Genomic DNA, 24623 nt, shown 5'->3' on the forward strand with positions numbered 1-24623 from the left:
TCTTATTGTGTAGAGTTGGCAAGGTTTTAGCATAGGTCAGCTCCAGCTTTTTCTCCTGTTTAATCAGAAGTGAAAGTCTGTGTTTCTTATGTTTCTTAATTATAATCTTTTTCTTTTGAAAAGCAAAATACATGAATGTTAGATATGGACATGAAAATACCCTTTCCCTAAAAGCAGAAATATAGTCTATTCAGATAAAGTAAGAGATCATGAGAGTAATGAAATACCTACGTAACAATGCACTTGTACCCTGAACTTAAAAAAAGATATATCATGTATAGAAACCACAGATAAGCAGATGTACGAAACCAAGCAAAAATGAGAATTTTGAATTACAGTCACAAGTAAACTGAAATCGTTACTTTTCATTTTTGTAAAACTTCAAGACATTTATTGTTAATTTTTTACTTTATACTTAATTTTTATTATTTCAGTAACAATATATTCTGATTTATAGTTTACTATATGCTAAATTACTTTATAAACTTTCCTGTACTTTATAAATGTAAGGTATTAGTTTTATTATTCTCAAAGAAAGACCTACAACGGAAGTATTGAAAATCTTTACATTCCTGATATACCCTGATCAACTTCAATATGGAAAGCCTTGCTTATGTACAGGCTAATCTTTTCTATCTCTGGGTAGGGAGAAAAAAACAACAACAAAAAAACACCAGCAACAACCCTTGATGTCCTTTAACAAACACAGATTCAAAATGTCCTGATTACATCTTTAAAATTAAGTCAAATGTTTTCATCCCAAATAAATTCTGTTCTTTCAAATAATATTTTCCCTTCATTTCTAATAAAAGTTTATGAGGGCAAGATTCAAAAGTGATATTTCTGACTTTTTTTATATATCAATAGTAAGAAAGTTATAGGAGCTAATTTCACTTCATATTAAACCACTTATAGATTTGGCATTAACTTTAACTTGCTAAAGTACAAGAGTTTTTATAATAACAATGTAAGCCTTTCTCAAATAAAATTTTCAAGTTTCATAAAATTATTTGTCTCAGCTAGTTAATTCACCTGGTTTTTAGCCATCTCTGTTTCCAAGAGGAGAGAATCAAAGGAGAAAATAGTTCTACAATCAAATACTATATATCTAATCCCATTAGTCTCTCAAAAAAAAGAAGAAAAGAAAAGAAAGACGGTATGAGGTTGGCTACCTTAACCCCTGCCTTAAGCAGCACAATATCCATCATTAAACCCCTCAGCCTCAATTCTCCCTTTTCTGTTTTTGTCCCAGGAACTTTATCACCCTGAATCTATCTACAGTATCCTCCCCTATCTCACACATCCAAATGGTTCATTCTATTTTATCTGTACCCCTCTTGAAGTACTTCTTCATTTTGCCATTGCATTACAATCATTATTAAACATGTCTTTCTCCTTTACTAGGTAAAAAAAGCTGCTTTTGGTTGATAGCCAGTTCGTATACATCTCCCCGCACACTGCTGGCATGATGAGTGAATGAATGAATGAATGAATGAATGAACAAATAAATAAATAAAATATTTAATATATATTCCATTAAGTAAAGGGCATATAATATAATATCAGTACACACTTGTAATTAACATGCAATGAGACAAGTGAGTTATAAAAATTACAGTACAGTAAACAATAAATAAAAACATCTTTAAAAGTATTTAAGAGACTTTTTTTGTTCAAACTTGGATAACGCACATCCTTCTCATTGAGATGCCGCTTCCTCATTGGTTTGTGCTGAAATATGAGTGCAATTTCCTGTCCCCTCAGCAGTGTTGGTTTCTCTTCTTGACTTGATGCAGGCACAGATTTATCAAGCTCCTCGGTCAACAAACACATCACCGGAAGAAACATGGGTAAGTATAAGATTAAAAAATAAAATAATATTTTAAAGTAGATAACATGCTTTGGCATAATTGTCAGCGATGTTCGCAACATTCTACCTGGTTTAGGCTGTATAAATGTGGTAATGCAAAGCATGATAAGGGAGAAAGAAATGAGGAAGACACATGGTTTCCTCTACTTTGAGCAGTGGTAAAGGGCCAAACTTTAAATTTAGAACTAATTAGGCAAAACTATAGATATAGAAAAAGGGGGTTGTTCATACTTTATTTTCTTTTCGGGAAACAGTGCTTTGGCAAACTTCATTCAGTATTTAGGAAGAAGCCTACCAGCCCCTGGCTTTAGAGCTATCTGGCACCAATCCCTCATCTGTACAATGGTCCAGTAAATACTTTTTATATCCATCAGAAAAAAATGTGATATAAGAAAGAATATTTCCAGTATTAATAAATGTCAAGTAATAATTATTAGTTAATAAGTGACTACCACAGTGCCTGAAATATATAGTAGAGTCTTAATAAGTAACTATTAAACTGATAGATGAAAGCAAGCATTTTCTATAACACTGTAGGAAAATATTGTACTTTTGGTCATCGTCATCAATGATTTGTACTATTTTTAGATCTGTTCAAGAATAGATATACTTTAATATACTGTAGACTGTCTTTTTTGACATCTGGTAAAAATTTAAAAATTAAAAACTCACCAAAATTTCTCAGTGCTTGTTCTAAAAACAATTTTCTCAAAATTTGATTAAAGGAGCCAAAATAATATCTGAAAAGATATGTGAATACTGTAATAGGAATTATATACAGTATTCCACTAAAATCTCAGATCCACCCAAATTAAATGAACAACTATTATCTGCAGAGCCTAGTATTATACATGAAGTGTTACCATATAAATTACACTCTGAGCACCTCCAGCTTTTCTGCTATGCTCTGGCTAGATGACTAAAGATGATTTCTTTTCAGGAAATGTAGGGGACAGCACAAAGATTGGTGCAGACTACCAATGTCATTAAAACAATATTACCAGCTAACGTACAGTGAATGCCTCCCATGTGCTAGGAACTTTGCTTCATATGTCATTTCATTTAACCCTCACAACAGTCTTAGAAACTGGGTACTAACTTACACATGTGAAAACTGGAACTTAGAGAGGTGAAGAAACACCAATGGGCCCAGAGTGCTGTTGAGAGGCATTCGAATTGTCTCCAGAGCCCACGCTCTTAACCACAAGCCTGTACTGCCTCTGCGTCACTACAAAGAAGAGGGCCTCTGCTTTATCAACCCATCCTGTCTTGTGGTTAAGTCAAGGCAGGAAATGCTTTTACAGCTAGAGAAATGTATTCCATTGAAAACTTTATAAACCTTTCTAAAAATCATTTTTTCATTTAATCTGTCATACCATCTTTAAAGAAAATGATGACTATCTATTGAGTAACACGGACAAAGGAGGAAGAGGCACATGCTGCCCATTACCCGACTTTGTCGGTCCTGGTCTTAAGGGGAGGATGTTTTCATGGTTCAGGTGTTCTTCCCAAGACACATGAGCCTGGTGTTGGACGTGTTGTGTGTGCATCAGAGTCCCATCCGCGGGGGCTGATTCAATCTTCCTGCATCTCAGACATTACCCTAGTGTCCTTTTCCTACTTCGGTTATATCCTTTAGAAGTTTCTTTAGTGGGGATTTTGGATGTAAATGTTCTGAGTGGTAGTTTATCTGAAAATGTCCTAATTCTTGCTCTGGTTCTTGAAATTTAGTTCTGTTGAGTATATAATTATAGGATGACATATATTTTCTTAGCAATTTGGAACTTTTAATCTTCTGCTGTCTGTTATCGCTGTTGAGAAGTCTTTTGTCCGTCTAAATTCCATCCTTCATAGGTAGTACATCTTTCCTCTCTGGCTCTTTTTTCCTTAGTCTTTGGTGAACTGCAATTTTATTGCTATGTGTCTAAGTATAGGTTTCCATTTTTGTGTTTTTAATCCTATTTGGGATTTTCTAAGCTTCATAAATCTGCAGATTTCATGAGGATTGAAGATGCATGAGGATTCTTCATCCATCCTCAAGATTCCTTCATCAGTTCTAGAAAGCTCATCATCTTTGTGAATATTGCCTTTTCAACATTCTCTCTTTTCGATCTTTATGGAATTCCAATTATGTATATGCTACCCTTTTCACCTTTTCTCCATATCTCTTATATTTTCCCATGTCCTTAACATGCTGATAATTTTGTGTTATTTCTTTATCTCTATCTTGCAATATACAAATTTTCTCTTCAGCTGGATCTAATCAGTTGGTTACTCCCCGTGTTTATTTTTAAATTTAAATTATTTTAATTTTTATTTTTAGAAAGTCTTTTTCAATCTTTCTAAAAATATGGCTTGTCATTTTTTAATCTCTTCCTCCTTACTCATGTGTTTAAATCCCTTCTTTTGTTTCTTTAAACATATTAAACATATTTTGTGTTTTATATATATATATAAATTTTATCTCTAAAGTTTTGTGGATCTGGTTTACTTTGTTGTTTCTGCTCAATCTGACACGTAGTTGCTTATTTCTCTCTCTCTGTGTGTGTGTGTGTGTGTGTGTGTGTGTGTGTGAATAAGGTCATATTTGTTAGAACTCTATCTGTAGGATTCTTTGAGGCCTGAGTTAAAGAGGACTTGTTCAAGGGGGGATCTGTGTCAACTTCTTCCAGGAGCCTAGAATTTATTTTTTCATATATAGTTAACCTTTATTTTTGGTGAAGTTATTTTCATAATTAGGTAAATTATTTATTTATTGTTTTCTCTCAATTACATTTTATATATGAGGATAGAAATAAAATCAGATTTCTTAAAAAGGCATATATGTTCCATCTGTGGGTAAAACAGATGTTTGTTTGTCAAGATGCTCTACATGCCATCTCACACAGCCTTTTGATTCCACTCTTTAATGTTTCCATTGCAATACAGTACACATGCAGCAAAATGCACATATCCTAAGTGTACAGCTTGATGCATTTCTACAAACTGAGCATGCTCATGGAACCAGCCACCCCTATCAAGAGACAGAACATTGCCAAATCTCAGAAGTCCTCCTCATGCCGTCTTCCAACAGTACTCAGCCTTTCCCCAAAGGTAGCCACTACCCAGACTCCTAACATCATAGATTAACTTTGCCTGGTTTGTATCAGATAATACATACTCTTTTGTGTCTTTTTTTTATCACTCAGAATTATATTTGTGATCTTCAACCATGCGATTGCATGTAGCGATAATTTATTCATCTTCATTGAGGTGTAGATTTCAGTGGTGTTACTATATCCCAATTTACTCATCTATTATACTGCTAGTGGGCATTCTAGTTAAGGGATATTACAAGTAGTGTTACTGTGAATATTCTAATTCTAGTACCTGTCTTTTGGTTAACATATGTATGCGTTTATGTTGAAAAAATACCTAGAGGTGGAATTGCTGGATCATATGGCATGCATAAGTGCCTAGTGTTTTTTTAATCAACAGCATATGAGTCAAGATGTTGTATTTCCTTCCTAACACTTGATAGTTTGTCTTATTTTCATTTCATTTATTGTGTTGGGTGTGTAGTGGTATATCATTTTAATTTTAGCTTGAATTCCTCTGATGACTAATGAAGTTGAGCATGTAGGTTAGCCTGAAGTTTGCAGGATCAAACTAATAATGTAGACCCAGACCTAGTTTCCAAGTGAGGACCCCACAGGCCACAACTCCTTAGGGTAGAATTTTTTATTGTAACTCCTCACAGAAGTCAAGCAGAAGCAGGGAAATTGCCATCTTTTCTCTACTGTCTGCAAATGTCTGTGGAATTTATTTTATTTTGTTTATTTTCTAGTTCACCCTTTCCCTGACAGCAGAGGTTCTGGATCCCATGTGTTTGGGATGGTCAAGGACCCCTTCTTACCTGCATAGGCCCAAGTTTTGTCTCTAGTTTCTCTGATCCCTAGTGAGTTCCTCCAGATCTACATATGTCTTCAGGCCATCCAGAGCTCCAGCGCTCACTCACCTCCCTGATAGCAGCTCCCACCTCCTTTCTTCCATCACAAATTTTTCCCCCCTTTGGAAGCTTCCCTATTTATTTAAAAGGCTGTTTTTCACATTTTATTCCTGTTTTTTAGGTTGATAAAGCTAAAAGGTTTCAGGAGTTTTAGTGCCCTGTTTTTTCGGTTGATAAACACATTTTATTCCTGTTTTTTAGGTTGATAAAGCTAAAAGGTTTCAGGATTCTGGTGCCCTGAACAGTGTTTCTAGAAAGCTTTCTGTGAAGGTATTCGCCATGTAAATAATCTCAGCCACCAGTAGGCCTCAGCAGCAAAGGGATATAGACAAAGTATTTCTCTACTCCAGTATGGAGAGGAGGATGGAACCTTTACTCTTATGTGAATCTATGACATCATAGCTTTAAAAAGACACTAACCTCTTAAACCATCAGATATAAAGGTGGAAATTAATGATTCCAAGATTTTACCCAGAATGAGAACATTCTGTCCTCTCATTTATAAAAGTATAAGAAAAATAAAGTGAGTTAGTCTACAAAGGAAATAAAAAGATAAACAGAAGTAGGATTGTCTAATTATATGCTAAGGCTTAACAAACTGCTACATTTTAAAATTCTAAAACTTTATTGTATTTCTATTATAGTATTTCTTTGGATAATAAGGTGATTTTTGAAAGTGCCGTACACCTAGATTGCATATGAAATTAGAAATTTGAAATCATATAACCATACAGTTGATCACACATGCAAAAGTATTTACCAATCACAGACAAATAACAGAATTTTTTATCTTTCGCTGCTGAAATGACTTTTTAACTTGAGTTTTGTGTTCTTGGGTTATATCCATTGAGAAATATAATTCGCTGTAATCTAACATGCCTCAGGTAATTCTTATTTGATATAAGTAAAATGTCTTGACTTGATTTTATTTACTGAAGTCAATAAGATAATTTTCCCATTTTAAACACCTTCACTGTAACTTAATGCATTTTCAATATCTTCAATAAATGAAACAAAAAGGGATTATTTCAAAATCCTGATTGTAATAAAGTCATGCATCTTAAACATCTAAACAATTTTAATTCATCTTTCATTACAGAAGGAAAGGAATTTTAAAAGGAAATACCAATCTCTGTGCAAACAAAGCCTTGTATATTCATGTTTGCATCAATCTACTGTGAGATTTATGAAGAAAAACAAATTGCGGACAACTCTCTATGTACACTTACAAATGCCTCAGTTGATCCTTGTGGGCTGTTTGTCAGCGTTCTGTGATAATGAACACATGGGCTTCTGTTTATTAAATTCAGTTGACCCCTTTAGCCAATTGCCAGGAGCCTGGATTTTTACTTCCAACTGCTGATATCTGTGTAAAAATTGATCTACATCCACCCTTTAAAAGCATTGATGAATTAATTAGAACTTTAGACAACAAAGAAAAATTGAAAAAGAATTCTCAGTAAAAGAGAATTCGATGTTCAAAACAAACTACAAAGAGACAAGACTTTTCTGTTTACTTTCTAAGAACTAATGTAATTGCTACCTTAAAAAGGAAAAAATGAACAGCACATGTATTGAAGAACAGCATGACCTGGATCACTATTTGTTTCCCATTGTTTACATCTTTGTGATTATAGTCAGCATTCCAGCCAATATTGGATCTCTGTGTGTGTCTTTCCTGCAAGCAAAGAAGGAAAGTGAACTAGGAATTTACCTCTTCAGTTTGTCACTGTCAGATTTACTCTATGCATTAACTCTCCCTTTATGGATTGATTATACTTGGAATAAAGACAACTGGACTTTCTCTCCTGCCTTGTGCAAAGGGAGTGCTTTTCTCATGTACATGAATTTTTACAGCAGCACAGCATTCCTCACCTGCATTGCCGTTGATCGGTATTTGGCTGTTGTCTACCCTTTGAAGTTTTTTTTCCTAAGGACAAGAAGATTTGCACTCATGGTCAGCCTGTCCATCTGGATATTGGAAACCATCTTCAATGCTGTCATGTTGTGGGAAGATGAAACAGTTGTTGAATATTGCGATGCCGAAAAGTCTAATTTTACTTTATGCTATGACAAATACCCTTTAGAGAAATGGCAAATCAACCTCAACTTGTTCAGGACGTGTACAGGCTATGCAATACCTTTGGTCACCATCCTGATCTGCAACCGGAAAGTCTACCAAGCTGTGCGGCACAATAAAGCCACGGAAAACAAGGAAAAGAAGAGAATCATAAAACTACTTGTCAGCATCACAGTTACTTTTGTCTTATGCTTTACTCCCTTTCATGTGATGTTGCTGATTCGCTGCATTTTAGAGCATGCTGTGAACTTCGAAGACCACAGCAAGTCTGGGAAGCGAACTTACACAATGTATAGAATCACGGTTGCATTAACAAGTTTAAATTGTGTTGCTGATCCAATTCTGTACTGTTTTGTAACCGAAACAGGAAGATATGATATGTGGAATATATTAAAATTCTGCACTGGGAGGTGTAATACATCACAAAGACAAAGAAAACGCATACTTTCTGTGTCTACAAAAGATACTATGGAATTAGAGGTCCTTGAGTAGAACCAAGGATGTTTTGAAGGGAAGGGAAATTTAAGTTATGCATTATTATATCATCAAGATTACATTTTGAAAAGGAAACCTAGCATGTGAGGGGACTAAGTGTTCTCAGAGTGATATTTTAATCCAGTCCAATAAAAATATCTTAAAACTGCATTGTACAGCTCCCTCCCTGCGTTTTATTAAATGATGTATATTAAACAAAGATCAATATTTTCTTAATGACTCAGGGTCTTTATTGTTAATGCCAATTGTTTTTGTATCTGTGCTATAATCCCTTAGAGTGAGTAAAGTATGTAGGACTGTTTCTTCCTTTGTGTCTGGGTTTATGATTTTTTTCACTCTTTCTTTGGACTCCAGGGTGTCAGCCGTCAGTTCTCCTAATTTTGTGTACCGGTCTCCAACAACTCCAGCTACTGAATACTTCTTCTAATCTCCTCATTCATTAACAAATCTTTATTTTTTTATCTTGTATAAAATAACTGCTTTATTGACACAAAATTTACATAACTTAAAATTCAACTTTGTATTGTGTACAATTCAGTGATTTTTTGAATATTCACAGAGCTGTGCAACCATCACCACACTCAAAAAATTTTCATCACCCACCAAAGAAATCTTATACTCTTAGCAGTCGCTCCCTGTTCTCCCATCCATGCCAGTTATTAATTTACTTTCTGTCTCTAAGGATTTTCATTATTCCGAACATTTCATATAAATAGAATTATACAATATGTGGCCTACTGTGACGTATTTCACTTAGTATAATGGTTTCAAGTTTTATCCATGTGTAGAATGTATCAGCACTTCATTTCTTTTTATGGCCTGATAGTATTCTGTTGCGTGGTTATACTCCATTTTGTTTATCTAATCACTTGGCTTCATTAACAAATATTTATTGAATCCATTCCATAAACTAGGTTTTGAGTTAAGTACTGGGGCTATGAAAGAAATGGTCTCATGAAGCCTCACGAAGTTTACACTAGTTCAAAAGCCTAGTCACCGAGCTTGAAAGATTTCTATATAAAGGAAAAGGAAATAGGCTCTGAGTTTTATTTTGATCTCTTTTTAATTTATAACTGGGTATAACATAGCTGAAATTACCAGAAGTTTAATGCATAGACAAATAAATAGTTCTATTATATCTTTCTTTTTGGACTTAGAATCTTAGAATATTTTGAGAATTCTTTTTTTTTTGAGTCAGAGTCTTGCTCTGTCATCCAGGCTAGAGTGTAGTGGTGCGATCTCCACTCACTGCAGCCTCTACCTCCCAGATTCAAGCGATTCTCCTGCCTCAGCCTCCCAAGTAGCTGGGATTACAGGCACCCACCACCATGCCCAGCTAATTTTTGTATTTTTAGTAGAGACAGGGTTTCACCATGTTGCACAGGCTGGTCTCGATCGAACTCCTGACCTCAAGTGATCATCCCACCTAGGCCTCCCAAAGTGCTGAGATGACAGGCGTGAGCCACCATGCCTGGCAAAGAGAGTCTTGATACAACACATTCTTTTGAATCCTCATTGTGGAAATTGCCTAGTTGTAAATAGACACTCAGTAAACATTTTCCTCACCAAAATATTTTTAAGGATTTTTCTACCCTTCTCCTTTTCTCTTTGCTTTCCTTTTCTTGCCTGTTCTTTCCACTCCCCCCAAAATGATCAGATAGCAAATGTCTTGATAACATGAGGTGCCCTCACATTAAAAAACAAAATATTGAGCCGGGCGCGGTGGCTCATGCCTGTAACCCCAGCACTTTGGGAGGCTGAGGTGGGCAGATCACCTTAGGTCAGGAGTTGGAGACCAGGCTGACCAATATGATGAAACCCTGTCTCTACTAAAAATTCAAAAATGTGCCAGACCTGGCCTGGTGGCATGTGCCTGTAATCCCAGCTACCTGGGAGGCTGAGTCATAAGCTTGCAATGGGAAAATGGATCGAATCTGGGGTGAGGGGGAAGTGATGTGGGGGTTAAGGTCCCTCTTTTCTCTTCCAAAGATGCTGTTCTTACTGCATCACTTGTGGCTGGCTAGGAAAAGCCATGCAGGAGTTTTGTTTGTGGCCACTAGGTGACGATCGTGTTCTGTACGGGACCTCTTATTAATAGTTCACCACTAGCCGCCACTCCAGAAGAGCGGAGGAACCCAGGATAATATTTTGTCAACCAAGAAACAAGAAGTCCCTCCCAGGAACTGGAAATGAATGGGGAAAATGCTGAAATCTCATTTGCACTATTCATTTCTCTTCTCTCTGGAAAGCTCGGCAATCATCAGGTCATTTCATTTGGCTTAAATTCCATATGTCTTTCCAAACTTTTAAAAGCTGGTGAAAATTGTTCCGCCCATATGTAAAAGAACATAGGCTAAGTTGTCTAATTCTTGCAGGGATGTGGATATAGCATTAAAAATATGTCTTTGTATACTTATCTTACCCATGTTAGAAAAGAGTGGCCAACTTTCATATAAATAGAAAGAGAACATTTAAGCTATATGCAGTTTGCATTTTTGTCTACTATTATGAAATTATTATCTATGAAATTCAAGCTGTAACTCAACATATGTATAATTTTAATTTCTAATTTATTGTTAGATCTCAGCACTTAAAAAATTACATCTTGTATTTGAATTGTTAAGTCTGTTCCCTGCAAAAAACAGTAACACAATCATGTTCTAATTTACTAGCATTTGCATATCTTAGAAATATAATGGCCTGTAATTTACTTTTCTTTTGCCTATAATTTTCTGAAGCTCTTTATGATGCACCGGTGCATTTTTATTTTAAAAATAGGTTGTGACTCCTCAAATAATGTTACAATTCGATGTTCAAAAAGCAATCCATGTACATAGCCATAAAGGGATGAGCTAGAGAGGTCTCCATATTATCATTCAATGTGAGCTCTAGAATAAAAACATAAATTTCTTTATCTAGCAAATGTGTGTTCATTGAACTTCAAATCTAACACATGCAAGAAACCTTACCCTGCAATGACTTGATTTGCCAATACTGTTAAAAATATTAACTTCAGTTCTCAGCATTTCATTGAAAGCTGTTAGATATTTGCTTGAGCTTGTAAGCATCCTTCTAAAAGAATTATTTTCAGAATTACTCTAAAATTTCTGGTATTCCCTCCAAGACTGTTGACACTAACAAAAAATTTAACTTGGAAACCTCAATTGAAAATTTAGAAACAATTCTTGTTCTGATCCCCAGAAAGGACAATTTTAAGGGTATTCTCACTGGTAATCACAATTGTTTGTTGGATAAATAAATAATAAGTTAATTAATCAAACAAACTAAAAATGCTGCAATTTTACAGTTTGTCCTAACCTCAGGATTCAGTTCCTAAAACCCTTAGGGCTATTTGTATTCCTGGTTGAAAAATTTTAAGATTATATGGGAAAGTAAGGTTAAAGAGAAAGAGTCTCCCTTTAGGAAAGCTGTTATTAATAATTTTTACATTTGCTGAACTAAAATAGTAGGAACAAACATTAGCAAATGACATTTTATTCATCTTAAATTAGTAGTAACAAGAATTGTCATGTTAATTTCCAGCTATCATTCCTTGCTCATGAGAAATGTTTTTAGGATATCCCTTCCTTAAATTTTTAGTAAGCTGTTCATCAGTTGACTTACTTTTGTTGCAGACTACACAGTGGCATGAATCTCTGTTCATGGAATCAGTGCTGCGAGAAAACATTGTTACATTTTGTTTATCCGCTTAATTGTAAATCCCAGCCCACATACCACCAAGCTATAGGAAATTCCATCTCAGGCATTATGGGATTGTCTTCCCCTTTTTGGTTTACACCAGAATCGGGAGGTTTACATGATGCTAAGAAAATGAAAGGGGTCTTTGATTTATAGTCACCAGTGATGGTAATAATGCCTAACCTTTTAGTGGTTGCTTGATTCCTTTACGGCCTCCCTGAATCTCTTGGGGCACAGGGCAGGACCTGATAGGAGCCCAGTTAATGGCCCAGATTCTTGTGCATCAGGTAGAGATTCCTTCAAAATGTCGTATATCCTCATGCGAACTAAAAATAAAATCCTAAAATTCTAAGCCCCCCAACTGACTGAAAAGACCCCTCTCGGCCGGGGGACCCCAGAGAAACCTTAAAAACTGAGTTCCTAGCCATGACAGAATGGGAGCTTGTACACACCTCATTGCACCCACTCTGTTTTACAACTTAGACGCAACAACTGACTAGTGTTAATGTTAAAATGGAGATCATAAGACTGACAAAATGGGCTCTTTATGGCTATAAGATACTAAATTGCAAACAAGACCTAAGGTCACGCCAAGCAAGAGTTAAGTCACGTACCCCCTGTACTTAAAGAATAAACTATGCTCCACCTGCCACAAGATTTTTCTTTTCCTCTAGCAGCTAAACAAGCACTGGCCTCGAGATAAGAAATATTGAAACAATTACAGCTCACCAATTGCCAGATGCAGCCTGATTTCACCCCTCTGTTCCACAAGCCATCACTACAGCTCTGATGTGACAAGAGGTTGATTTTGGTAACTTTCTCTTGATGAAAGACCACCAACCATGGACTGGTTCTGGCTGGTTTACAGAGGTTGCACACTTGAATGCCTCTGTGTCTCTGCTTCACCTTTTGACATACAAGGCCTAATTGTAATGCATTTATATGTTAAGTCTCCACACAAAAGTGAACATGCAACATGCACGTTTATTCAGTGCACATGCATTAGGACACCCTTCATGAATATTTATAGCTACTCTTATAACCTGCTAAATATGTATACTTGGCTAACCTGTTCAGCATAAATCCCTGTTCCATCCTCCCCTCCCTCAGTGTACCTGCCTTCTGGCTTCTACCAGAGGCTACATTTCCCAGCCTGTCAAAATGACCACTCTGCAGGCTGTAACCCTTTATGAGAAATCAAGTCTCCATTCTAAATGTAACATCTCATAATGTTTCAGCTGACACTTCAGAGCTGCCTCTTTTTAGAAATGCCTGACATCCAGACCTACATGGTTCTTGGCTTTAGCAATGGAGCATGTAGTACCTAAATAAGTCAATCAAAGCCACAATGATTGGTTCAGTGGTGGGCATGTGACCGAACTTGCTTAGATTCTGGGACAAAGGCTCTTTCTTTTAATCTGGATGTGGTTGTATGTGAATGAGATGCCTGGAATCTTTGTGGCCATTTTGTTAACATGAAATAGCCAATGCATGGGAAAAAGGAGAGCTCAGGGAATCACACAACACTGGAGCTGTGCTCTAAAGATACGGAGAGCCTTGAATATTGCAGGTACATGAACCAAATACACTTCCTTATTATTTTAATGTGAATCTGGTATTTTTGTTCCTTGAATCCTGAAGGATCCTAATGGAATTTGGAACATGGAAGTGAGGGTGATGTTACAGACTCCAGACTGTTGAATAGGCAGAGCTGAAGAGCTACAGTGGAGAAGGCAATGCCAAGATAGAGCTAGCTTGTGATGTTAGCAACCCATGTTAAGTGGTAGCAAAATCTCTGGTTAAATTATTTCCTGCTATATCCCGAGACTCAGATAATGTCCACCAAGGGTCTGGAATCAAGACTTTGGAAGGAAAAATTCAAAATGTTGGTGGTTTTTGGCTTCCTCTTATAGCTTTCAATAAACTGCCACAAAAGACAGATAAAATAATACAATTTTTGAGAGAGCTTTTCTGTTAAATTTTTCAAATCCAGAAAACACTGCTGCCCTGTGGGGCCTACACACAGAAACAGTGTGTTTTATGCTTCAGGAAAAGGGTAAATTTTAGCTAGAAAAAGCAAGTCAGCATTGTTTGTGAGTCACTAGCGAGTGGAGTCTCAAAAGCCAGACATTATGGGGAAATAAAAGAACTTTTTAAACCTCTTAGGCTCCCATCTCATCAAGAAGTAGGCCTGGCTGACTTAAAATTGGAGTTTTCTCTATGCCAGGGGGTAGTGAGAACCAATCATGATGTAAACGAAGCTTCTATCATTCAGGGAAATGAAAAAGCCTGGGCTCCTGACCCCAGTGGTCTAAGGGGAGGAGGCAAAGAAGAGTTAAAATGAGGATGTCGGAGACAAATGTTGATCCTCATGGCCTGAGATCAATAGAATTTCCAGAGTTGCCAGGATGGTCAATGCCAATAGTCTGCTTTCCCTGAAGATAGCTGCAAGCCTCTGGGGAAAACCCCATATTCAGCCTTATGCATGCACTTTACTGTGGTACAAAAATAGAGACTGGCATACAGTTGTGCAGGTTGAGTGTTGCACAAAAAATCCATGTCTAAGAGGGCACCATTCATTTAACAGACATTGAAGATTTGCACATTTATTATGTCCATTTTAAAGCATATGGCAACAAGATGCTTGCTCTAATAAAAGCAGCACGACAACTTTCCAACAACTGGAAGGAAGGTATCATAAGGAAGCCACATCTTACTTTTACAGAACGCCCCATGAGCAGCATAGCCCTGCCTCTGCCCTGCTACCATAAGGTCACGTAAGCCTCTCCAACCCCGGAACCACCATGGGAGGAGCTAAGGTAAGTGAAGTATATCTGAAAGACTGAATGTTTAGCCCAGAGTAGCTGAGCCAACCTAAAAAGACAGTTTAAGCAAGAAAACGTGGTGATATCATTAATTCGCAAGTAAAATAATTTTTTGCACTGATACCCAGTAGGTTGGTAAATCAGAAAGAAGAATAAGAATAAGGAGTAGAAGAAGAAGAAGAAGAAACAGGGAAAATAAGCTACTGTTTTAGGTGCGCATGCAGTTGAGTTGTTGTGTGACCACTGTCTCTCAGATGTCCCAGCTTTGAAAGGAGGTGGCCTCTCTGGAAAAGAGAAGAAAACATAACTTTTAAGAAAGGATGAGTTCATGTCCTTTGCAGGGACATAGATGAAGCTGGAAACCATCATTCTCAGCAAACTAACACAAGAACAGAAAACCAAATACCACATGTTCTCACCCATAAGTGGAAGTTGAACAATGAGAACACATGGACACAGGGAGGGGAACATTACATACCGGGGCCTGTCAGGGGTTGGAGGGCTAGTGGAGGGATAGCATTAGGAGAAATACCTAATGTAGATGATGGGTTGATGGTGCAGCAAACCACCATGGCACATGTATACCTCTGTAACAAACCTGCATGTTCTGCACATGTACCCCAGAACTTAAAATATAATAATAATTTAAAAAATGATACTATCCACCTATGATCTAGAATCCAGGTTGAATATAGATCCAATCACCTAGTGCAATGGTTCTCAAACTTCAATGTTTATAAGAATTAACTAGGAATCTTAGTTTAAAAGATTCTTATTCAATACATCTGAAGTGGGGCCTGAGATTCTACATTTCTAAGAAATTCTCAAGTAATGCCAGTGCTGCTGGGCCCTGGGTGTGGGTGTGGAGTTACATAATTTTAGAGTCTAGAGAAGAGGTTCTCAAACTTTAGTATGGATGAGAATCACCTGGAAAGCTTGTTAAGACAGAGCACTCAGACTGTAGGCTACTCTTGTGTCATCACTGAGTCTTGGCCAATCAAAGGTGACCAACTGTTCAAACTGTGTTCAAATGATGCAAACATCAAGTAGCAACCCATCTGGTTGTTTCTGTACCTCACGCCATTTTCTGTATGTCACTTTCTTTCTTCTATCTATAAATCTTCCACCATTTGGCTGCGCTGGAGTCCCTGAGCCTACTCTGGCTCAGGAGGCTGCTCAATTTGCAAATTGTTCTTTGCTCAATCCCTCATCCCCAGAGATTCTGATTCAGCCGGCCTAGGGTGGGGTCTGAGAATTTGTGTTTTTGACAAGTTCCCTGATAACACTGATGTGAGTGGGACACACTTCGAGAACTACTGCTCTCAAATAGAGTGCAGCCCTTTCCTAAGTACCTCCTATTAATTGCCATCTACCAGAAAAAAGGTACAGTCCCACACAGTGAAGAGATGGATCCCTCCTACCCCCAAGTTCAGGCCCAACCTGATGTTTGCTGAGACAGAAATTCTCAAGCTAAGGTCTAGGCTCAAAGACTGCAGCTAATCAGGTTTCTGGCTGTGGTGTCTAACCTGCAGAATTGAGAAGAAGCAAACTGAAAGCAGCCAGCTTTTTAAGGGATCTATGTGATCTTTCACCACTGTCTGATCTCATCACCCAGTGGTGCAGGCCACATTTGGTTCTTATGCCATGCCTTGGACAATGGTGTTCATATCCATCTCTTCCTCCAAGTTAAAAGCTATTTAAGAACAGAAATCATGTTTAATTCACGTCTTAATTCCCTCTGAGCCTATCCTCAGCTCCCTTCCTAGAAACTAGCAGAGTTTTACATATCCTAGATGTAACAGGAATCCTATTTAGAAGATATTAAATTGTTACATTTTCCATTCCCATACAAGTGATTGTTCTCCCAAAGGCTTTCCATCATTAAAGCCCAGTTTATTGCCCAGGAAAAAGGAGGAACGAATCAAAATGCCACAGTGCATGAAGGAAGATATTACTTGGTGATGCCCTACTGGACAGTGTTAAATCAAGTTTAGCTTAAAGCTGCCTCCTTGTGTATTTTAAGTTCAGCCTAAAGGTTTCTGTGTACATCATGAACTATAACCTAAATGGAGTTGCACTCAGACTGTAGTCTACTCTTGTGTCATCACTGAGTCTTGTCCAATCAAAGGTGACCAACTGTTCAAACTGTGTTCAAATGATGCAAACATCAAGTAGCAACCCATCTGGTTGTTTCTGTACCTCACACCAGTTTCTGTATGTCACTTTCTTTCTTCTATCTATAAATCTTCCACCATGTGTCTGCACTGGAGTCCCTGAGCCTACTGTGGCTCAGGAGGCTGCTCAATTTGCAAATTGTTCTTTGCTCAATTAAACTCTGTTAAATTTAATTTGGCTAAAGTTTTTCTTTTAACAACAAAAAGATTAAGTAGATATACCTTCTGATTCTACGAAGAATCCATGAGGTACAGAAAGCGAGAGCAAGAGATAGGACATATTTCCGGATTCCAAGAGAGATCAGCAAGGAAACCCAGAAGCAGAGCGGCAGAGGGGACTCATGCCTTGTTTGGGGTTCAGGGAGGAGATCACCTTTTAGGGCACCCCTGCATTAGTAAAATTGCAACAGAACAGAAAAATCGACATGGTGGTATACCATGGTAGCGATACTTAAGAAGAAAAGATAACTGGGAATAGGTCCTCTGCTGTGGGATAGGGAAGGAATCCAAACATTGTCACTTGCTCCCAGAGGAAGAAGAGTATGGAAGAGAGATGAGGGCCAGTGGGCCTCCCATGGATCCCAGTGGGAGGGAAACTTGACCCCATGGCAGAGGCTGCTGGGTGGACAACCAAGGCCCAGGGTGGATGGAGGAGGCAGCTGAGACCATGGGGAGCTGCTGCTCTAGCAAGAACCAAGATAAGGGAGTATAACAGGAGGGGACACAGTAGACCCCCAGCAGGCCACCAGATCACCAATTATACTGACTGTGGTCTCAGCAGCTTCTGCCAGGGGGATGCCTAATGGACAGACAGGACATCATCTCAAAGGCCAGAGGGGACCAGAAGACAGTATGAGGAGCAGCAGGTTGACATCCTTACAGCAAAGAGGACAGGTAAGCTTTCCTCTCCATCCAGTTGCCATCTTATGGAAGACTACATCTTGTGAGAGGCACCTCTTGTGGAAAGTGCCTTCTAGTGAGTGGCTCTCCGAGACGAGAAACAGTACTAAGAGGGGCAGGGAACTTAAACTTGATTGAGTCTTTATCCAGAAGACATAAACAAGTCTTTAAAAGACTATTTAAGCCAGCAGACATGGAAATATCTTCTACACACAAATTTAGGGTTTTTTTTTCTCCACCAATGGTGGGAATGAGGTTTTCAGGGCGCAATGATGATAGTTTCTTTCCTACATCTAAATGTAGTGTGCAAATATGTCACCTTTCAACTCATCAAATGCTTGGGAAATTATGCAGGATTGTGCTATTACACTGATTTTACATAAGCCTAGTTTATTTAAGCTAAATTTTCATCAAATAAAAAACAATAGCAGAAAATAGAGCTACTGTGAACAGCCCAGAAACAGTGCCTTGGTCATTGGATAGTGGAACAATGAATGGATGAATAATGAGGAAATTAAGTACTTTTCAAAATTTTCCTTCATCTTTACTTTAAAACTCATTTGTTTTTCTGGCATCCATTTGATGAAAATAATTTTCATCAAATGGATGCCAGAGGAAAGTATCAAAAAGCCACAGTGCATGAAGGAAGATATTACTTGGTGGAAACTTGGAGGGCTTGGAAGGGTTTTTTGAGTCCCTTTCAAGGAGGATAGACATAAAGATGCAATGCTAACAATTGCAATAACTAGCACCACATTTCACTTCTGGTAAACATTGAATATTTCTTTGGACATTTGGTGTGCTGATTAGATTTTAAGAGAGGTATCATGAAAATTATATAGTGTATTTGGTTAATTGGATTGAAGTGGGAAGATGGTATGAGCTCTCCTGGGAGTTATCAATAGGGCTGACCAGGGCTGGGTAGGGCCCTTATTTGTAATGATGTCTGTCCTTTATTGGGTGGACAGCAGTGCTGCAGTGAACGTGCTAGGAACAGAGAATGAGCTCACTTGGAGGCATAACTTTTCTTTCAGTTCTAGCTGACCTGGAAGATTGGCTACTGTTGATCCTTGTCCATGTTCAGCTCTAGAAAGGCATTTGAAGAACATACAGTACAAAACCCTCATTTTATAGGTGAGGGATCTAAGCCCAATTCCAAGTCTCCCAGTTCATAAATTTTTTCTTTACTGTAGATTTTTCTGGATAAAGGTGACAACAGATCACACACACACACACACACACACACACACACACACACAGATTATTGGTCCAGGGGAGAAAAGTGCAGGGACACTTTCAGGTATGGCTGAATTCAAATGCTCAACCTCTGTGGCCAGGAGGACATTTTCACCATCTCTCAGTTCCACCTTTTGCTATTTTATTTTGGCTTTTATATGATGTCAGAGATGGTTAACAGCATCTCCAGGCCTAGGTTCCACAGATTAGAAAATCCAGCGGGAAGAGAGCCTCTTTCTTGGTATCTCTGGAAAATGTAAAGGTTCCCCTGCCCTTGTTCCTTCCCATCTTTAAACTGATCACTGTGGTTAGGGGTGTATAGTTTTCTCATAAGCCAGGGCAGGGCCCCATGCCTGCCCTGGAGAGTAGGGTTGGTCCCACCGTAATAACAGAGACTGTAAGGAGAAGAGAGGATGGTTTCTCAAGGGAAAATCAGGATGCTGTTACCAAACGAAGGAGAGAAAAGAGTCTGTTTCTATGACTACATCTTTCTGGGCTGTGTGGTCCAAACACACCTGTGACACCAGACATGTCCCCTACATTATTTTCCATTGAAAACGATGTTTATTTCCTTTTATACATGGTGAGAAATTGAGTTTCTTTGCATAGAGAATAGACTCCTTCAGAAATATTCATTCTGGAAGGTAATGTCAGGAAGGATCCTGGCAGGCAATGGAGAGATCACTCAAATTCAGGTATTCTGAGGAAAGTTTAGTAAAGAGATATTTACAAAGGATGGGCAGGGTACAGGGAAGCCACAAGGATGATGTGGGAACTGGGGATAAGAACATCTGGGCACCCTGAGGCCCCTGGCTCTGAGAGGGCAAGCGGAGGGGGTGGTTACCAAAGCTGGAGGCACAGAAGTCTGTCTGCAGACCCCCAGGCATAGCCAGCCTATGGCCAGGCATTAAAATGAGAACTAGGGAAAGAAACAAAAATCGATACCTGCTTCTCCTCCCTCCCTCCAACTTGCTGCAGGAATTCCCTATTGAATGAACCACCAGGAAGCCAGTGAGAAATCTCTTTGTTGTAGGTCCTAAGATCAGCCTCCCAGGGCACAACGGGAGAAGGACAAAAAGTGGGAGCAGAGAAACAAACAGGAAGTCAGTTTCTTATCTATTTTTACACTCTATTCATGGGCCCATTCAGGGAAACATCCATAAGATGTCTAAGCACATGCCCTGGTCTGATTTCCGGTGGCATTGACTGCTCAACATGTATGTTAAAAATGGCCTGTGTAAACATCAAAATACATGGGACGGTGAACATATCTAACAGCAGTATCAGTGTGGTCCCTTGAGGCTTCCTCTTGATTTGGAGGCATGAGGTTTGTTTGAACTTTTGTTCTTTCATTTACAGGCTACGTGACCTTTAACAAATGAGATAACCTCTCAGAGACTGTGTCCTTGTCTTTAATGGGAGGATATTTCCCCTGCCCACCTAATGGTATCCGTTATTCAGTGCAAATGAAATATTGGATATAAAAGTATTTGAGAGTGATAAAGTACTAATGTTATATTGATCTTTTCAACCTTAAAATATGAGCATAAGAAATACAGATTAATATTTTTATGGGTATGATTTTTTGCAATGTTTATTTCAGAGTTCTACGTGGGGAAAAGAAAGAGAGATCAGACTGTTACTGTGTCTATGTAGAAAGAAGTAGACATAAGAGACTCCATTTTGTTCTGTACTAAGAGAAATTCTTCTGCCTTGAGATGCTGTTAATCTGTAACCCTAGCCCCAACCCTGTGCTTGCAGAGACATGTGCTGTGTTGACTCAAGGTTTAATGGATTTAGGGCTGTGCAGGATGTGCTTTGTTAAACAAGTGCTTGAAGGCAGTATGCTTGGTAAAAGTCATCGCCATTCTCTAATCTTGAGTACCCAGGGACACGATACACTGCGGAAGGCCGCAGGGACCTCTGCCCAGGAAAGCCAGGTATTGTCCAAGGTTTCTCCCCATGTGATAGCCTGAGATATGGCCTCGTGGGAAGGGAAAGACCTGACCGTCCCCCAGCCAGACACCCGTAAAGGGTCTGTGCTGAGGAGGATTAGTGAAAGAGGAAGGCCTCTTTGCAGTTGAGATAAGAGGAAGGCATCTTTCTCCTGCTTATCCCTGGGAATGAAATGTCTCAATGTAAAACCCAATTATACGTTCTATTTACTGAGATAGGAGGAAACCGCCTTAAGGCTGGAGGTGAGATATGCTGGTGGCAGTACTGCTCTTTAATGCACTGAGATGTTTGTGTACATGCACATCAAGGCACAGCACCTTTCCTTAAACTTATTTATGACACAGAGACCTTTGCTCACATGTTTTCCTGCTGACCATCTCCCCACCATTACCCTATTGTCCTGCCACATCCCCCTCTCCGAGATGGTAGAGACAGTGATCAATTAATACTGAGGAAACTCAAGAGACCAGTGCTGGCGCCCGTCCTCCGTATGCTGAGTGCCGGTCCCCTGGGCCCACTGTTCTTTCTCTATACTTTATCTCTGTATCTTATTTCTTTTCTCAGTCTCTTGTCCTACCTGACAAAAAAGACCCACAGGTGTGGAGGGGCTGGTCCCCTTCAGTTCTAAAGCCCATTTGGCTCATTCCACATGTGGCAGTATTTTTTTACCATGTGACACCAAAATGAATTCGTGACAAATGAACCTCCCGTTTATTGCAGGCTTGCGTGAAGGAAATGATTTCCTATGATTCTGCTTACTGCTTACAAAAATTAATCAAGTTTTCTGCCTGACAAGTAAGTAACTGTGTTTATTTTCTGTTCATGACTAGGCAAAAGCACATAACATCCCTATGTGTCCAGTGAGTTATGAAAGTTCTTTAAAAGCAGTGCATTAGCCATGGATCTTCCTGCTATCTCTCCCCTGCAGTTTGCTGAGAATGTTTTCCATAATACAACCAGGCTTATCACAATTTATTCCTGCCTTACTGACTACTAGGTCATTGCCTAGAGTTCTGAACCCCGGGTTGGAAGCTGTTAAAATTTAATAAAAACTACTTTACAGAAAATGGTCACTCTCCCTTCATCCTCTCTCACCTCCCTCTGGCTCCTTGACCCCCATCCCTCCCTGAACATGCTGGTCCCTAAGGCTCTTTTAATAGACTTCCTTATTGTCCCAGGTTTCTGGGAATTCATCAGTGATAGCTGTCATGGGTATGTTGAGAGGATACTATATGCTGAGAACTCCACATCTGATATTTTACTTAATTTCCCAACAATATTATGAAGTAGATGTTATTTTCCCCATTGTACAATAAGAGATGGAAAGCTAGAGAGGCTAAAAGCAGAACAAGAATTTGAACCCAAATGCCTGTGACTGTAACCACCATACATATAGCCTACCTGTTTCCGTGTTGTTCTAGCAGGATCCTTGTTTTCTTCCTTCTTACAGTAAAATCTGACTGATCACTGTTGAGTAACGGATCTTAATTAGGTCGAGATGCGGAAGGAGTTTGCTCCTGTAATTTCAGGAGGTCTTTGCATATACCTATTATTGCAAATAGATTTTGCTTTATTGGAAAAAGGCTATCAGTATTCCCTGGGGACTCTATTTTTACAGCTGAGACTGCTGCTCTCTATCAGTCACTATGAAGTAGAAATTCTGATTATGACATCACATAAGATTCAAGGCCACTAGTGATAAATGTTCATGAGGAGGTGTGTTCAGCTTTGTGATACACTATTGTGATAAAAATATGGCACAGGATTTTAAAAATATGAAAATGTAAAAGGAATACGAATATGATAAATGATTATAAGTCTATGTATGGAATTTAATCTATTTTTCCTAAATGCTGACTGTAAGCGGTTTAGCCCAGTGATATAAACTGTGCCTGAGAAAGGTCCCAGTCAATTTCATGCTGTTCATGTGCCATTTATTTTTACTTTTTAAGTACACTGGGAAAATACATAAGAAAAAATGTACATTCATCTTTTTAATGATATTATAAAAGATGGTGAACAAGTTAATCGGAAGAAAAGAAAAACAATTCATCTAGACATTCTTGCAATGAATTTTTGCCAAATGCTTAATTTTTACTAGATGCTAGGAGAATTGGGAAGCCTTAAGTCTGACACAGGATCCAGAGATAAAAATTACAAAGCAGTGAGTGCTATGGTAAGAGTTAAGTAAGAAGGTTGGATAAGATGTCCACTACTAGCTCAATCTTGAAAGGGTCCAGGACACTTGCCTCTGAGACCTAAATGACTGAGTGAGCATTGATCAAGAGTGGGAGGTTGTTTCAGGGTCAGCACATGCAAAGGACAGGCTCCATTTTAGGAAAATGAAAGTAGTTCAGAGTTATTGAAGCTGATGGTGAGGGAGGAAGTGGCAGAAGATAAAGGCTGGAAAGAAACAAGTCAATAAGAAGCCACAAAAAAGTTTTAAGTAGATGAATGACATGATCCAATTTGTGCTTTAGGAAGATTACTTTTGTCTCAGTGTCCAAAATAGGTGGAGGGAGGCAAAATGAGAAGCAGAGAGTTATTTGATGGTGGAAGGAGAGAGCTGTTCAAACAAACAGGCAAGATTCAGTGGAGACCTGAACTAGGCAGGTGGCATCTTGGGTTGCAAGAAATGGACAGATACAAAAGATATTTAGAAGGACAAGAAGGTATTTTAGTTGGATGACGTACATTTCAAAGGAACAAGGAAGAAGAATGGTCTGGGAATAGTATTGGTGAGCCAGGAGTCTTCACTTGAGTGGGCTGCAGGGAAAGTTGTGTCCTCAGAAGATGCCACATTTCAGTTATGGTACAATGGGAGGGAACGTTCACTGTGGCAGTGGAATCACCAGAGGGCCACAAGTGGATCAGATTGGGAAGTGGGATAATATTCCAGCCTGAATTAGATTGTACAATCCCGGGGAGCAGGAATGAGGAACAAGGGAGTAGAATAGAGAAAGAGGGGGAGTAATATGAGGATGCATTATAGGTCTAACTGCTTCCAGGTATGACTGATTGCCCAATCCCATAGGACCATCTTCTAAGAAGTTGTAATAATTTAATCACAGAGAAAAGTGAAGAATTTAGCCACTGGCTGCAGCCTCCAATTGGTCAAAGGTTTGTCTCACAGAGCATGAACCTCCCTGCACCTCCATATAACACATATTTGAGTGCAACAGGGTTCTTATATAAGTATCATCAGGGTGGCCCCAGGGAAGGAGGTGAGAAGTTGCAATAATGTCAGGTTGCGCTTGCATGCAAGTGATCAGAATATACCCTAAGAGCAAGTTATCTCAGTGGCAGCTTGAATGACATCGGTGAGCCAAAGCATATAAATTAGCACATAAAAGGTGCACAATACAGTCCACCTTCTGCACTATTCAGGGCCATTTTCCCC

The 24623-nt window shown here is 38.7% G+C and overlaps 1 protein-coding gene and 2 long non-coding RNA genes across 4 annotated transcripts in view; 2 read left to right on the forward strand and 1 right to left on the reverse strand.

Moving 5' to 3' along the window:
- Window positions 1-1551: 1551 nt before the first annotated feature.
- Window positions 1552-22816, reverse strand: LOC109029508 (uncharacterized). Of its 2 annotated transcripts, XR_002008612.2 has the most exons (5): window positions 22625-22816; window positions 12058-12107; window positions 7734-7855; window positions 7402-7536; window positions 1552-1815 (listed from the first exon to the last, which is right to left on the reverse strand). It is a non-coding gene; the product is annotated as an uncharacterized lncRNA (long non-coding RNA). The 2 variants fall into 2 exon arrangements; XR_010130811.1 differs by lacking the exon at window positions 12058-12107.
- On the forward strand, window positions 1763-8643 carry GPR65 (G protein-coupled receptor 65). Its single transcript, XM_004055546.5, has 2 exons — window positions 1763-1850; window positions 6958-8643. The coding sequence occupies exon 2, from the start codon at window positions 7417-7419 to the stop codon at window positions 8428-8430; it is 1014 nt and encodes a 337-aa protein (XP_004055594.1). The 5' UTR covers window positions 1763-1850; window positions 6958-7416; the 3' UTR covers window positions 8431-8643.
- LOC109029509 (uncharacterized) overlaps window positions 21088-24623 on the forward strand; it is a 62337-nt gene continuing 58801 nt past the window's right edge. Inside the window, exons 1-2 of the long non-coding RNA XR_002008615.4 lie at window positions 21088-21207; window positions 21944-22018. This is a non-coding gene — a long non-coding RNA (uncharacterized lncRNA). The remainder of the gene's footprint in view (window positions 21208-21943; window positions 22019-24623) is intronic.

Source organism: Gorilla gorilla, chromosome 15 (genome assembly GCF_029281585.2).
Source record: "Gorilla gorilla gorilla isolate KB3781 chromosome 15, NHGRI_mGorGor1-v2.1_pri, whole genome shotgun sequence".
Taxonomy (NCBI): Eukaryota; Metazoa; Chordata; class Mammalia; order Primates; family Hominidae; genus Gorilla; species Gorilla gorilla.